The sequence below is a fragment of the Scophthalmus maximus genome, chromosome 4 (assembly GCF_022379125.1).
Source record: "Scophthalmus maximus strain ysfricsl-2021 chromosome 4, ASM2237912v1, whole genome shotgun sequence".
Lineage (NCBI taxonomy): Eukaryota > Metazoa > Chordata > Actinopteri > Pleuronectiformes > Scophthalmidae > Scophthalmus > Scophthalmus maximus.
Window position 1 is genome coordinate 7,729,033 of NC_061518.1, and position 16,384 is coordinate 7,745,416.

The 16,384-nt window shown below is 44.3% G+C and overlaps 1 protein-coding gene across 2 annotated transcripts; it reads right to left on the reverse strand.

The window, feature by feature from the left end:
- Positions 1–2,397: 2,397 nt before the first annotated feature.
- Positions 2,398–16,006, reverse strand: LOC118302547 (WASP homolog-associated protein with actin, membranes and microtubules). Of its 2 annotated transcripts, none has more exons than XM_035628774.2 (11): positions 15,258–16,006; positions 12,447–12,620; positions 11,222–11,372; positions 10,168–10,337; positions 8,445–8,655; positions 6,597–6,781; positions 5,957–6,043; positions 5,775–5,870; positions 4,499–4,886; positions 3,819–3,961; positions 2,398–3,681 (listed from the first exon to the last, which is right to left on the reverse strand). In XM_035628774.2, the coding sequence occupies exons 1-11, from the start codon at positions 15,855–15,857 to the stop codon at positions 3,526–3,528; spliced, it is 2,361 nt and encodes a 786-aa protein (XP_035484667.2). In that variant the 5' UTR covers positions 15,858–16,006; the 3' UTR covers positions 2,398–3,525. The 2 variants fall into 2 exon arrangements, with proteins under 2 accessions (XP_035484667.2, XP_035484666.2); XM_035628773.2 differs by having other exon boundaries at positions 4,499–4,889.
- Positions 16,007–16,384: the final 378 nt, after the last annotated feature.

Below are 16,384 nucleotides of genomic sequence, written 5' to 3' on the forward strand. Positions count from 1 at the left end.
TAGTAACGGCGGGTCACAGTTTGGCATGAGCTCCACCGAGAGGAGATGGGTGGTTTCCCTAATCCCCACTCGGTCACAAACCACTATTGTGTGTTCCTCTGTGTAGAAAACTACGATTCTGTTAAAGCTGACAAATGCGCTGCCTGACAATGTGAAAGTCTCGCGGCGTTATTTCCTGGATGAGAAGCCGAAGAGAAGGAGGTGGAATGAACCTCCAGCGCCAGAGCTGCATCCCGTCGAGTACAGAAGCTCCACCACCGCATGTCTTTTTCTCTGATGTCGATTTACATAGCACTAAATATAGCAGGAATCCAAACAGAGACACACACAACCAGAGCAAACGAGGTGGGATTTAATCAGTCTGTGACACGTATCGGCTTTTTTCTTTCGGAGATTAGAATAAATAAAGCAATATGAGCTTGTTTGAAGGATGGAAAAACTCTTAAAAAAACTCCCGACGTCCTCAGCATCCAAGACATAAATGCAGAACTGTGGATCAGAGGACATGTTGCCTTGGCAACTTAATCCCACTCACTCCTTTGTTGTTGTAAATAAGTGATGGAGTGTGTGTTAGCGATGGAATATGAGAAGTATGGATCCAGTGTCACCTGACGTCAGTTTATCTGTTAATCCGACAGGTTCGTCTCCCGATGCTTTATGAGCTGAAATTAGTTTATTAAAAATTTATTTTAGGTCTGTCGCTAATTATTTTACTGCTAAATCTGTTGGTTAGTTTTTAGATTCATTTCCTAATTATTTTTTAGTCTATAAAATAAAAAAGTCCATCGTGAGAAAAGGTCTGCAATATTTCAGTGTCAGCATGTTCAAATCTAAACATTTTTGAGGGGTTCCAACTTACTAGCTGAAACAAAAAGATGAAACTATTTTGATCATTTTGAGTAACTTCTGATTCTGGTTTCTGTGACTGTGGACTGATTTATCTTTGGGTTTTTCCAGTGTAAAAATAATTGAAAACTTTGAGGGGATTGTTTGTTACTCTGAGGATCGAGTCTCGCCATGTCACTAGCAAGGCTCTTTTATCAGTCCACCATTTCGGGTTTAAAACATCTGAACTACTGGATGGATTACCATGAAATTGCGTTCACACACTCATGGTCGCCTGAGGATGAATTCTACTCACTATGAAGCTCCATCGGCAGGCCAACATTTTTTTTAAAATTTGACTTTACTCTTGCAGGTATAAACCAAATTAGCATTCCCTGTAGCCTCATTTACTTTAGTGCTAAATAGCAAATGTGAGCATGCCAACATTACTGAACTAGGACAGTTGACATGTAAAACATTCCACGTGCTAAATGGCAGCATGTTTACATCATCACTGGATGTTAGTGTGATGACTCTAGCACTCTGCTCAATGTGCTGCTTCTCCTGAGTGAAGTGGACAGTTAGTGTGTCTAGTTTGGACAAATGAAAACTTATACGCTAAATTTTGATTAAAATAATCCATATTTCTTTTCTCATGAATTATCAATCACACTCAGATCGCAGTGTTGCTGAAAAAGCAGCATCTCTCTGTCTTTGTCCCCCCTCTCCTGTTCATCTGTGTCTCTAATTCTTTCACCAACGCTCATTGTGTGACTGGTGATGAGTGGGCGAGTTGCTGAAACATCATTACAAGACTGCTCTGTACATGTGTCTGAGCAGGGGGGGGGGGGGGGAGAGAGAGAGAGAGAGAGAGAGAGAGAGAGAGAGAGAGAGAGAGAGAGAGAGAGAGAGAGAGAGAGAGAGAGAGAGAGAGAGAGAGAGAGAGAGAGAGAGAGAGAGAGAGAGAGAGAGAGAGAGAGAGAGAGAGAGAGAGAGAGAGAGATGGTACTGCAGGCCACTACCACTGAGGCTCCCAGTTACCATAGTAACAGGCTGCGGAATTTCATGTTGACGCTCAATGGGCGGGTTCGTCTACAGTCTGTGTTTTCCCCACGGTGCACTAACCCTCTTCCATCGCAGTCCCCTGGATGTTACCGATCAATTATGCCGCAGACAAAAAGCGGAGAGACGGTGACAGTGCAGCCTCCGGCCGCAAGACGGTGTTCCAAGAGCCGCCACGGCTTCCTCTGCGAGCGGCCGTTCTCTCAAAGTACAAGGAGATAAATGAACCTGGGGGGGTGTCTGAGCTGTCACTGCAGGAGAAATGTGTGAGAGCAACAGCTGCAAGGATGGATTTCACACTATGACTCACCCGTCGTGTGGGCTACAAAATCGCCAAAGCCCACACTCACCGGGCGCAGGTTGATGAGACACCTCTCGAGATGATGTGACTCATTTAAAGATGAGAGGTGTGAATCGCGGTACAGGTAAACGCGTGGGGATCAAATTGCAGCAAGAGCAACAAAATGCAGGAAAAAAAGATCTCAAAACCAAAAAGAAATCTGCAGCGAGTTTATGATCTTACGCGTCTTTATTTATTATCAAAACTCAGCAGTACAAGTGTGTTTCAGTCCACAGCTCGTCTGTAACACACGAGTCAGTTTCTGGCTTTGCAGAATCAGACAACTTCAAAACTAAGTGCAACATTTTGTCATATCTTCTGCCATACAGTAGAGTATCTTTTTTTTGCATTGCAACCTTGCAAGGTGAGTCACAGGTTCAAAGGTCATGAGTATTAAGGTCGGCATGATCAATATCATCAATAATCAGTTGACGGCTGTTTTAAGTGCAGTTCCATGATATAGATTAGAAGGACATACTTGGTTATATTGTCACTTGATTTGTTATGGCATCAGAGAGGAAGAATTAGAAATTAGAGATTGTGGAATAAATAGCGGTGAAATCAACCCAGAACACATTCACACAAAAAAAAAAACAGGCCAGGGACAATAACACAGACTTGAGACATGCAGGCTGTAAATAATTAACACTGCTGCACCTCACAACATCACTCTGACTGTGTGGTAATAAATTGCAAACACTACAAAAGTCAGCCCTTGTTGGGGTTTTTGTGTTTAAATTTAAAACAATTGTTCAGATTTAATTACATTCACGATACTGACAGTAGACAAATTAGTATTTGTGATAGTAGAGTAGAGTGGTGTGGTTATTTCTGTGTGACAGCCTCTCAAAAGGCACACAGACACACACACACACACTGTTGGGAGAAATACAATCATTTACACACTGTACTGCAGCACTATCCCTATCGCCCTTTTCTCTCCATGAAACACAACACCACTGTTGCTCCGCTTGGGCTTTCTGCGAACCGACGGCTTTATAGGAGATGGAATCCTGATTGCTGACTAGTTCAGGCAGTTCTCGTTGTATGTTTCAACATCTCAGGGCAATTTTAAAAAGATTAAAACCTTGTGAAAGTTTCAACAAGCTACAATGTTTAGGTCAGCAGAGGCCGTAACCCTGTCCTTGACAGAGGAAGCTTTTGTTAAAAAAATTTGGCAGCAACACAAGCTGGATAAAACGGAGCAGGGACAAATGTAAGAGAACAGCGTCATCGGGGTGTGTGTGTGTGTGTGTGTGTGTGTGTGTGTGTGTGTGTGTGTGTGCGTGTGCGTGCTCTCAGCTGTCCCAGTCTGTACTCTGTGTCTCTTCGTCTCCTCTGTCGTCCGAGTCCGAGTCGGCCGCCACGTTCTTCATCCTCATCATGGCAGCTTTGATGCTGCGCTCCAGCTCATTGTCTCCGCTGCTGGAAAACTCTACGCGTGCAGGAATCACCTAAAACGGGACGAGAGTCGTATTTAATATCACTTTTCCCTCCGGTCCCAAAACAGACGATGAACGTTGAACGCCACTCGCTCACAGACTTGCTCTGGGCTTGCGGCATTGTTCTCTGTTCTCGTAGAACCTCTCACCTTCCTCAGGGCGACGCCCCCTCGGATGGCCGACATCAGGCTGCTCCTCGGGTCGGCGGCGGGGGGCGTCGTCCTGCGAGCGGGAACCTTTCGAAGCCGAGTCTGTCCGCGCTGAAGCGAGGCCAACACTTCGTCCATTGTTCCTACAGTAACACAACAATGAAGGGGAACGCACACTTTTTTTTAACTACGATGGAAGAAGCTGCTTTGGAAGTTTAAGGACGCATTGTTGGTAAAGCTTCACTTTTCATGTCACTGCTGATGCAGCTTATAAATATTTTCACTGCACAGAGCTCAAGCCGAGGAACCACTATTTATTTTTTATTTTTTAAAACAAGCTTCCTCCATTTCACAAAAGCTCGGATAAAATGGAGTCCTGTCGGATGTGACTGTCTCTCTGGAGCGGAGTGTGTGCAGCGGCAGGACCGCAACTGAGGTAAAATGCTTCCTCTGGCCTCATGGGGGAAGTTGGGATTTTAGGACAGAACAGTAAGTACAGACACGCACACACACTCTCTTCCCCCTCTTTCTATAAACACACTTATCTCTGGAATCAACAAAGAACACCTTCCCTGTAGTCTGACATATTCTACTCCATCTGTATTGTATTGGTCAAAATGTTTTTCCCCCTTTGTATTCCATTTATTATGAAAATCGTTATGTTCGTGTTTCACACTCACCTATATTCTGTTTGAGCATGTTCTTGGCTGGGAAGGGAGGCTCCTCTTTTTCACTGAGAGCCATTGGTGCGTCCTCAGAGGAAACTTGGGCAGGTGGACGAGGGAGAGCAAGGGGTGGTGGTAGTAGGGGAGGTGGCGGTGGCGGGGGAGGAGGTGCAGTGGGGATATTTGTTGTAGGAGGCAGCGGCGCAGAGTAGATTTGGACGGGGATGTCTTTAGGCTGCCGTTTCCTGGATGCCTTATTGAGTCTGGGTTCAGGGCGGACGGGGAGGGAGGTAAGTTCGGAGGAGGGGCCGAGGCTGATGATGGACAGCGGCTGGGAGGGACACGGGGCTTCTGTTGGAGACGTCCTGGAATGAGGAGTTTTCAGGATGTACTGGCCCTGTCGCTTCTTGGAAAAAAGATGGTGAAAGAGCAGAGAAAGTAGTTTTAGAAATGAGGACAACAGTCTTATGTTCGCAGTGACTGAAGTGACAAAAACAAACATCTGATGACACCATTATACCCGAGTTGGACGATCTTTTGTACCAGCAATCGTTCGGTTGACCACAAGACATCAATATCCATCTTTTTTCTTAAGCTAAGTTTCTTTAGCTGCTTTCAGAACTGAAGTCTGGATATTTTTCTGAACTTTTCCAGAGGAGCTGAACGTGGAAATGTAAATGTCTGCAAATGTTTCTCTGGCCCTTTTGTTAAACATTTCACACCTGTCGCCTTGTAAAATGTTAGTAAAATGTTTGAAAATTTCCTGAAAATTCACGGCGAACCCTCCGGAAATGTTCCTGCTGTTGGTCTTGCTGCTTTTCTTCATATGTGAACGGCAAACTGTCTGAAAACTGAAAATGTCTGGGCCCAATTTCCCTGACATTTCCCGGAGTTCCTGTCTGAAACCAGCTTTAGAAAGAGTGACAAACATGGTGACTGCATCTTGAAGAGCCATTCAGCAGACTTCACCGTCGACTGCAACACTAGATGGCAGAGAAGCAGTGTTGAGATAAGAGACAACACGTTTCTCTGCCACCGTAACATCTTTGTATTGGGTCTTTAACACTTGAGGGTTCCTGCCTTCCCACAGACCAACAGTCTAAACTTCACCTCATCTTATTCTCTATCGGCCATTTAAAGCTCTGGAGTAAGGCAACATGTCCACAACCACGGCACCTGGTCATCAGAACGTTTTGTAACGTGGAGGTCAAGCAGTTGATAACTGAATAATAATGTTGAGGTGAACTTTTCAGGGGGATGCGGACCAGAAGACTGTGAGCGAGCCCTTTACCTGTCTGAAGGATCGTAATCTGCTCAGAGTCTTCTCCCGCTCCAGGTCCACCCACTGTTTCCTGCTCTGCTCCTCCTCTTTCTTCTTCTCCCGTTGCTGCAGACAACAGAGGGAGACAGTGAGAGCTGTTAGAGACAAAGAATTGGATTCCAGTTTCGTCTGGGTTTCTGTGGGTGACGTACCAAGTGGACCTGATGATGCTGGCTGAAGGCTTTGGAGCTCTGCTTGCCTGCCAGCTGCTTCTGCTCCTGGGCATCCATGCACTGATCCTGAAAAATCATACACTGGGATTTATAAAACATAATTATAGTTTGACCTGTGAGAGCCACAGTCAGAGACGTGTGGGTGTGTCTGCACAAATATGTCCTTCAAAGGACAAACTGATAATTAGAAGAGGGAGCATTATTTGAATTTCTCATTGTTCAGGTTTTGGGTTTTTTGGTTTCTTTACAGCATTTTTTCATATTCATACATGTGACTCTTGTTCCCTGTGGATTATTGGACGTGAGTCATGGGAGTCTAACCTCTAACCCTCCCTCTGGGCAATAAAAAGCTTTTTAATCACACAAATGAGGATGCAGCCAGGAGAGGGAGACACTGCAAACTGTGCCTAAATTAGTCTGTTAGCTTAAGACTAAAATATATTTAGTAAAACCCTGAAGGAGACACAGAGCGGGGGGGGGGGGGAAACTGCCCCGTGTTATTCTATTGACATTTCCAACTAAAAAAAGGAACCAAAATGTCACACAAAAAAAATCCACTTTTAATAGGGTAGAGAATGTCTGCTGAGAACAAATGAATGTCAAGGGCACTCGCTCGCACCTTCTTATTGCGGAGATACGCTCGCCGGGCACAGATGTTGCCCCTCTTGGCCTCCAGGGTCCGTAGGCGTCTGTTGAGATGACTGACAGCCGGAGGGTCTGCTTGTTGGAAGCCAGTGTGGACCAGACTGTGCAGCTCCTCCGGATCCTCACACACGTCGTAGTAAACCACCTCGTCCTTCAGTTCTGAAACGCGAACGCAGCCCGGTCACTGACTCTGACTCTGAACACTACCTGTTCACCAGGTACTCGTGCTAAAACGCTTGCTTCAATTTCAAAATGCTTTCTTCAGAAATGACATATCAAGAGGAAAACTAGTGTCCTTGATCTGGTTAGGGTTTAAAGGAAACTTGATACACGCAAATAGATTTCTGCAATAAAGAGCCTGGGCCGCTAACTCAAGTTTTAATAAAGCAAAGCTAATGTAGAAGTATTTTGGGATAAGTAATTGTAGTATGGTCGGCAGGTATTATGGGAGAAATGTCTTTACTTAGAAAACTGTATTTAACTGAAGTTTCTGCTGTAATTTGAAAAGATTTGTTATTATTACTAGGACAAGATTTTTTTGTCCTGATAATTCATCAGGCTAATTTAAGCCGTTCTCAGACATGCATTCTGGAAAATGTTGGGTCCTGACATTTTCAGGAGATTGTTCAAGCCAGACGTTCACAGCAGCAGGAAGATATCTTCAGCATTCAGGCGAGGGGGTGGCGCCCGGGTAGAGCTCCAACTCGCACGCCGTGGGTTTTCTGCTGTATGCTCACATTCTCACACTGGAATTTTCCAGAAATGTTACTAGGGGGCCGGAAGGAAAAAAAACATCTCACATACAGCCCCCTACGGAATAGTTCAGGAAACTTCCGTGCATGTCTGAAAAGCAGCTTAAGTGTCCTGTGTGTAGAACATCAAAGAAGAATGCATAACATCCTGTGTCACTTGTGAGTGAGAAGGGTTTTCGCCATCAGTAGATTCCTTACTATTTTATTCACCGTATACATTTTGGAATATGCAACAGACTCCTCCTCATTTCATTCACATAATCTCATCTAGTTTCTTCCTGTACTGGTAGAGGGAAATAAACCTGACACCAATCCAGTGTAACGGCACGCCACAGACAGTTAGATGATACACAGCATGTGCATTATACACAGGAATTGGAAGCAAACATCCCAAGTCCCCAGAGGAGCAATTAGGGAAATATTTCCATGAACAAAATATTTCCCCAAAGTGAAACCCATGCACGACACACTAAGTGACCAGGAAAACAAAAACGTTGATGTGGCCTTTTTTTTTTAAAGAAATCTAATGTGGTGTTCAGATTTTACATTTATTCAAACGGGAAGGACGGACAACCCAACAACATAGTGCCTCGGGACGAGGGGCTCAAGTTGTGGATTAAGTGAACTGACCCTTTACGTGAGCTGGTATTCATTTCAAGGCTTTCATACTGTAAAGCATCACCTTGTTCAAACGTTTCTAATTCTGCCGTTGTTCAATGTAGGACTGAATAACCTTAATTACAGCATTCAGGGTTTTTTTTGTGTGAAGACCTTTTGATCCCAATCCACAGTGTCACGGTGTGAAACCGCCTTGAAAATTTTTTCTCTGCTCGGCTCTCGAGTCACACATAAAGCCTCTGGTATTATAATTTGCAAGTGTTATTTCGGAGTTGGCGTGAACAGAGTGCTCTACGGATCGTTGCATTAATTTTACTCAAGTGTTTTTCAAGTGGACTGTGCGAGGGCGTCGTCGTCTTTAGCAGGGATTCAATTATGCGAGACGATGTGTTTCAAACGTGTCTCTGCACAAAGCTGATGAAATCTACACATTCTAACTGTTGTGAGCGTACCTTTAATCTGCCGCCGCACCGTGTCTATCTGAGCCACCAGCAGCTGCTCCTCGTTCTTCAAGGTGTCGAACTTGGTGTCGTACAATTCCAGTTGGGTTTCGTAGAACTGCAGCTCCAGCTGGTCCACGGTGTCCTGCTGCTGCTGGCTGTCCTCACATGCTGGCCTGGGGTCGTCTCTCTGGCTCGGGACTCTGTCCGACAGGCTGCTCAGCTGCGCCACAACGACAAAGTGTTAACGACGAGTTACTGGCGTCTCTGTATGTGACGGTCTGTTGTGTACGTACCGTGAATACTAACTTCACATTTTCGAACATCGTACCGTGGGTTTTGATTTACCTTCCATTCATGTAATCATGTAATTAATCTTAATTTGCAGAGGCTTGGGGTCTGTCCCATTTTACTCCACTTGGCCAAAAGAAATGGGACCCCCTACCCTACCTTGCGCGGAAAATGCGCAAAACCGAGGGGTAGGGTAGGGTGTCCCATTTCTTTTGCAGATCAAGGGGTTATCTCCCCTTTCAAACCACTTCAAACAGCCCCTTCAAACGTAGGGTGGTCAGATGATGATTCCAAGTGGAGTGGAAGAACGGAGGGGCAGGGCCAAGTGAGGGGAAATGGGACAGACCCTTGATACCCTAATCTCAGATGGACGGTGAGGCATTCAGGGACTATGTTTAAAAAAAACAGACACCTTGAAAGAATAGTGAAAGAATATCCTCCGCCTTCCCATTGCATCTTTTTCTTAACAGCTGACTCCAATTCTGGGAGCGTCCTTGAACATGATAACAAAGAGTTGTTTTTTGTTTTTTAAATAGTCCCTGATTTCAATTTCATCATCAGGTGAAAAAAAGATAAAACTGACATAAAAAAAAAAGATCAGAGTCTGCGATTGTTAATTTACCTAATCTCTGCAATAGGATTTTCAGCCTGTGATGAAATGATCTGAAAGCAGCAGCTACCTGCAATGTGCCGCAGTGATGTCAAATATGCTTGATATGTAGGATAATGAGCTTGTTTTACGTCCTTAAATGCTTTGACCCATGTCAAATATGAAAACAAACACTCTTTGGTGTGGTTAAACGTACACATGCGGCTGCCTCTGTGCTCCGCTCTTGTTGATTTCACAGCGGTACATACCGCCAGCATCCCGAGACCCCGGAATTTTTTAAGAAGCTTAATCGGATGAATAATCCAACCGCATGAAGGGGAAGGTGCTGAAGGGGGGGGGGGTTCCCTTTACTTCACCACAGTTTCCCCCCCCCAAAAAATACTGAGATCATAGCATTTGAAACATACATACACCCCTGTAGTCACAGAGATGAATACGACTGAAACGTTCCGAGTTTGTATACACACACATGCATACAGACACACACACACACACACTTATTCATGCATGCAGGTTTTGGGGGCATATCGAGGGGATTCTGTGTTTTAAGAGAGAGGCTTTCTAAATAGATCAAAGGACGACAGCAGCTGGAGATTCACATCACACTGGAATACCAAGCGAAAGACACGCCGGGGAAAGTAGGCACTTAAGACTCACAACCACAACAGAGGCAGCGATGGTACTGGAAGTAAAGATCTGAATGACTTAAAACCAGCTCCAACGCACCGTCATGGTATTCGCTGAGTAATTACAGAGCCGCGATAAAAACATGTTGATTAAGTTAATCTACTAAAATAAAAACTGAGAGAGACAAACACACACACACAAACACACCCTTTCTCTGATGCCGTCTTTCTTGCGGTTGAGGCACATCTCCGCCGCCCTCATGTGCTGCAGCGTTTCCTTGGCCAATAGGAAGCGAAGTTTCTCCAGTCTGGGAACTGCGGACGCCCAGGCAGCGGCTCCGAAACGACACCTGTCCTCCTCCATCTGCTTCGTCATACCTGCACACGTGTGTGTGTGTGTGTGTGTAAACAAGGGTCAGACATGTTAACATACCTTTACACGTGTGTGTACACAAGGGTCAGACATGTACTGTACCACCGCATCGAACACAAGAATATTGTGTGATGCAGTGCATTTAGAAATTGCACTAATATTATGTACATGCTTTGTATTTTTATTCCTCATGTTTTTTTTAGTTTTGCAGTTCTTACATCTTTTTGTACTGTATATATTTTATATCTATATTTTCCAGTTTGGGATCAAAGTCTAGCTATCTATCTATCTATCTAGCGCACATATTACCATGAAAGAAAAAATAAATAAATTTAGTTCGATTGATCAGTTAGTGTTGTTTAAGGCATCCCCAGAGCTGCTGTGGGTGTTGTGATATATTTTCTTTCTTATTTCCGTAGCCTGTCTATAAATATAACTACATTTGCCAGCCAAATCGTTTATGGACCTTATCGTGCAGACTCATGAACAATGGATGCATTTGGATGTTGTTGACTGTCTTTTTCCTATATGGATATGGTGCAAAATGTCCAAATGACAAAGACCTGTCAGACAATCAAGAATTTATATATTCAATTTAAAAATAGGAAGGGCAGTAGAATCCGTCTTTATTCCCTCGATTCTACTGTCTTTATGGAGGCTATTATCATGTTATTATATACTGTCTGTGTCTCAATAATAAAAAAAAAGGAATGCATACTTTATTTGGACTTTTGACTGCTATATAAATATCACAAAAGTATGATTCCTGTGAGCAACTTTACTCTACAAGACATATTTTCTTCTTGTGTTCTGAGGTATGACACATAAACCTCATTAATGAATTCATCCAGATACACAAATAGGAGAAAATCAACACAGCGACTCGTACCAGCCAGAGCCTTTGAAGTTTGTGCAAAGTAGGTGACAGTGATGTCCTGAATTGAGGCGACTGCCTCCTCTGCTTTTGTTCTCCAATCCTCCGCCTCCTTCTCCAGAGACGCAATCCTCTTGGGACCCAAGTCCTCAAACTCCAAAGTCTTCTGCGAGGAGCAAAACAGTGGACAACTTCACAGTCAGGGATTTAATGTCTCTGTGTCTCTCACACACACACACACGTGTGTGTGTGTGTGTGTGTGTGTGTGTGTGTGTGTGTGTGTGTGTGTGTGTGTGTGTGTGTGTGTGTGTGTGTGTGTGTGTGTGTGTGTGTGTGTGTGTGTGTGTGTGTGTGTGTGTGTGTGTGTGTGTGTGTGTGTATATATATATATATATATATATATATATATATATATATACACACATATATACACATATATACACATCTTTGGTTGAGTTAGTTAGAAGTAGAGCTGCACAATTAATCAAACAATAAGTTAGTATTCGACTACTTCATCAATCACCAACTATTTTGATACTCTTCAAGTAGTTTTAATGAAAAAAATGATTAAATATGAATAGCTCCTCTATGACAGTACACTAAATATTTTGGATTTGTGGACATAACAAAACAAATTTGATTAATTGAGAAAATATTGATAATGAAATGTATTGTTCAGAGAGAAAATTGGACCTCGTATTTTGCTTAAATGGGACATAAGAGCGGATGTGGAACCGGAGGTAGGTACATATAAGGGCTGCAACTAATGATTATTTTCACTATCGATTAATCGGTTGCTTATTTTCTCGATTAATCGATTAGTTGTTTGGTTCATAAAATGGTGAAAAATGTCAATCGTGTTTCCCAAAATTCCAAGATGATGTTTTGTTTCGTCCGCACACCAAAGATATTTAGTTTATTGTCACAGAGGAGCAAAGAAACCAGAAAATTTCACATTTAAGAAGCGGAAATCAGAGATTTTTTTCATAAAAACTACTTGAAGCAATAAATCAATTAATTTTGTAATCAATTACTAATCTATTAACTGTTGCAGCTCTAGTACATAAATATATATGTGTATATAACAGTCTATTTACCATATCATTTTTTTTGTTTCAGTGCCTGACGAGAATTGTTTTTAGAGATTTTTATATCAGAACAACCTGCAAAGCCACATCCTCTGTCTATAATAACTCATCGCAGCCCACAGCTGCTAAATATAAAAGCTGTATTTATTTACCAGGATCTCCATCTTGTAGAGGCTGGCCAGCTCTCTCATGTCCCTGAAAGGCTGCAGCAGGTAATGGAAAAAGGTGGTGGCCACGGTGACCAGGTCCTGGTAGGCCTCGTCCTCTTCGTCGTAGATGCGGAGCAGCACAACCATCCGGTCCGCGCCACCATGACTCTGCAGCAGCTGTGAAAATGGAGGATATCAATACCATCATTACCTCAGGTTCATGCTGAGCCTCACAGCTCCTAGGCTTTGCTCTGCATGAGATATCTTTTTTCATACCTCAGATGAATTGGACCGCAAATTAAAATGTCGGTATTATTATCCCTCAGGATACGACCACTTCCACATCCAGGTGGTCTGACGGTTGACTGGTGAAGCCAGACGTTGGTGGTTCAATTACTGACATCCTTTCTCTGACACTCGCAAAAAGAAGTCAAACTAATTTGTTGCCCGAAAAAGGTCTGGTATCAACAAACCATTTCATATCAAGGGTTTTCAAGATGTGACCCCTTCACACCTCAGACCTTGTTTTCAGCTTGATCAGGAAGTGAAGTGCTGTACGGCGCTGGGGCAGAACGGGAAGTGTTAATGGAGGTAGTTATGGACAAACGACAAAGCTGCGTTCGATTTGTTTTGAAAAAAGTGACTTTCTCTATGTCTTGTGACCTCATCATATCAAATTCAAAGACACTATAACTGTGTAGTTATATCTGCTCTCTGTCAGTCTCAACAATACATAATATGATATATTTATTATGATGTCATGTTCTGTAGGACTGTTATATTGCATTAGAAAGTAATGATGCTAATGATGCTTCTCTTCAATATCTGGGCTTCAGATATGGAGATGTCACGTTGGCTCACCTCGTTATTTTGTCGTGCAACAAGCTCATGGAGGGCCGTGTAACATTTCTGTATTCAAATCACTCTTTTTCCCAACACGTGTGTCAAAATGTTAGGCAAAAGTCCCGGCTGGAAAAAACAAACATTGGTTCTGTTGTTGTTGCGACATCTAGAGCAGATGTCTTGAGACTGAGAGCTTTTGTTTTCTATTTAATTTTGCTCAATTGGCTGGATGCCTATGTTTACGTTATTTTGCCCCATAGAGAGTCAACAGTTAAAGAAAGATAGTGTGATATTGCTGTTTGACGTAACTTCAGAATTAAAAAATGGGCTGTCATCAATTTGTTCCTGACTCTGGGGAAAGAGAGACAACTAATTAACTCCCCCAAAAATACTGCATCTCTTTAACACGATTTTTTTCCACCTCAATTCCCTGAGCTTCAACCTCTCATCTGGAGCAGCGTGTGTCATGGCCTGCTTTCAGATTCATAACACCACTGTGTGATGCTACTCCTACATGATAACGTAGAGCTTACACAAAGCTTACACAGGTTTCCCAAGCTTTGAACAATTTGGCCAAGTGAAAAGATTGCTTTTGAAAATTTTACAGTACATATTTTGGAGTGCATCGAAGATAAAGACTTCTTTTGTGAGTTTTAGCTGTGGTGGACGCAGGCAAGACATGTAGAGGAAGACAGGGGCAAGCCAAGCAACGCTCAGCAACTTGCGCTGTGTTGCTTTATCATCCATCCTTCCATCCATCCATTATCTTTTGAGGGTCTTGGGAGAGGGGGCTGGAGCCAATCCCAGCTGACATGGGGCGAGAGGAGGGGTACAACCTGGACAGGTTGACAGCATATCGCAGGGCTGACATATAGAAACACACAACAATTTAGAGTCTCCTATTCGCCTGAGCTGCCTGTCTTTGGACTGTGGGCAGAAAGCCCACGCAGGAACACGCAGGGAGAACATTCAAACTCTCTACTCACTATAGTATCACTCACTCTACTTTCTGCTCAGATTCTGCCAAATGCAGCAAATGACCCAAAGACATACTGCCAGCGCAACCCAAGGCAAAGAAATGAGATATTCTTCAGTGGCCAGGTCAATCACCCTCAGGTGCTCTTCACTTCCTGAAGACAAAACTGTTAAAACCAACAAACAAGCGTCAACTGAAGGAAGCTGCAGTAAAGGCCTGGCAGAGCCTCCCAGGGGAAGAAACTCCGCATTCAGTGATATCCAAGGGTTCCAGACTCCCGGGAGTTTTAATAATATTAATCTAAAAAGGATTATGCATAAAATGGCTATAAATCCTAAATGACTAATGCAATATATCTGAAACCACAAGTCTACACTTCAATCACATCTTGATTGTTCAATGTCAAATCCACTGTGACACTGTGTCAATGTCTATGGGCCCGTCACGATGATTGCGTGATCGACTTACCTGTACGATGCATGAATATGAACTCAATCATTTTTATTGACCTCCATACCAGCCGTCGTTTTCTACATGCGTGTTTGGTGACATGAGTGCGAATGTCAACAACAGCTCAGCAAAGTCTCGCTGCTTCTGTCCTCTCATCTGTTCTCGTCGTATGAGTAATAAATCACTGGCGTCGTCTATAAAATGCCAGAAAAATATGGATTTTTCTTAGTAATTTTCTAAAGGTTTTGTCTGGGTCTAAACACAAGCTTAACCCTTGGATAGCATTTTTTCTCAGAAAAAAACACAGATCTTGTAGGAATCAGGCTAATACTACAAGCTCGCGTGGTTCAGTATAAAAAAAATGGCCTTAGATGTCGATAATTATTGTTTATCGCAATAATTTCTGGGACAATACATCATGCAACGAAAAGAAGTTATGGTGACAGACCTTAACTGTCTAAATACTTATGGACCTGACTGTGCACCCTGGTCACCGTCACGTGGGCGCACCTGTGGCTCGCTGACCCCGCCCACGGCCCCCTCACCTGTCGCACGTGACCTTTGGCCCTGGCCATCTCCTCCTGCATGGTCTTCCTCTTGAACTCCTGCAGGTTCTCGAAGTACTCCTCCACGTCCCGCTCGTCGTGGCCGAACAACGTGTCGAGGACGATCTTCCGGCCGCACACGTCGATGGCGGCGCTGAAGTACTTCTCCAGCCGGCGGCACGGCGCGTCCAGGTCCCTCGCGTCGCCCCGGTCCTCCTCCTCCCCGGGACCCGACCTGCGACTCGGCAGGAGCAGGTCCCAGATGTTGCCCTCCTCGAACTCGGACAGGTCCGGGAAGCAGGTGGCCAGCACGTCCGCCACGCACGCGAACTGCTGGTGGACGTGGCGCAGGTCGCTCAGGGAGAAGAGTCCGGCCCAGCTCACCTCGGACTCGCGGTCCCCGACGACGACGACGACCTCGGCTCGGCGCTTCTGCCGCTGCAGCGTCCGGTTGTGGCAGGTGACGGCGAACTTGCTCTCGATGACGTTCCACTGGACGATGAAGCCCAACTTGAACGCGTCGGTCTCGTCGAAGATGTTGCTCCTCACCGCCACCCAGCCCTCCAGGCTGTCCGCGCGCTCGCACTCCGCGTCATTCATCCCGAAAAGCGACGTTTCTCTTCGGCCCGCGGGAAGCTGCTGCCTCTGTTTACAACGTCCGCCATTTGCGTGACGTCAGCTGCCTTCAGGCGCCGCAGGAACATTCGGAAAGCGAACAACCCCTGAACGTTTATATACAAAAACTAGACAAAAAAAGACGTTATTATCAATTTCAATGAGAACGATTGTTGAGATAGAGGCGACGATGGAAGCCTTGCAGCTTTATGTAGCAAAAAATCGAGCAAAACACCGATTATATTGCTGACGATACGCAATTTCCCCCAGTAACCTTCCTTTAAGTGCACTTGTTTTAGAGCCCTGGTTGATTTCTACGTTCAAATAAACGACATTAAAAAAAACTGCCAGCCTCCAATTTCGATGACCGAGCTACTGAGAGAAAGAGCAAGACGAGGTCACTGTGAAGGTGCCATCCCGTCAAAAAGAGTTTGGAAAAAGCCGAAGTGGCCGTTTACGAGGTGTCGCGAAGGCATCACTGCGTCATTGTGTTCAACTTTGACCTTTGAATC

Coding starts and splice junctions, on each gene's coding strand:
- LOC118302547 (XM_035628773.2), bottom strand. CDS start 15,857: ATGAATGACGCGGAGTGCGAGCGCGCGGACAGCCTGGAGGGCTGGGTG. Junction 12,621..15,257: donor CCAAAGGTCACGTGCGACAG/GTGAGGGGGCCG, acceptor CCATTTTCACAG/CTGCTGCAGAGTCATGGTGG. Junction 6,782..8,444: donor GGTGCGGCGGCAGATTAAAG/GTACGCTCACAA, acceptor TTCGCGTTTCAG/AACTGAAGGACGAGGTGGTT.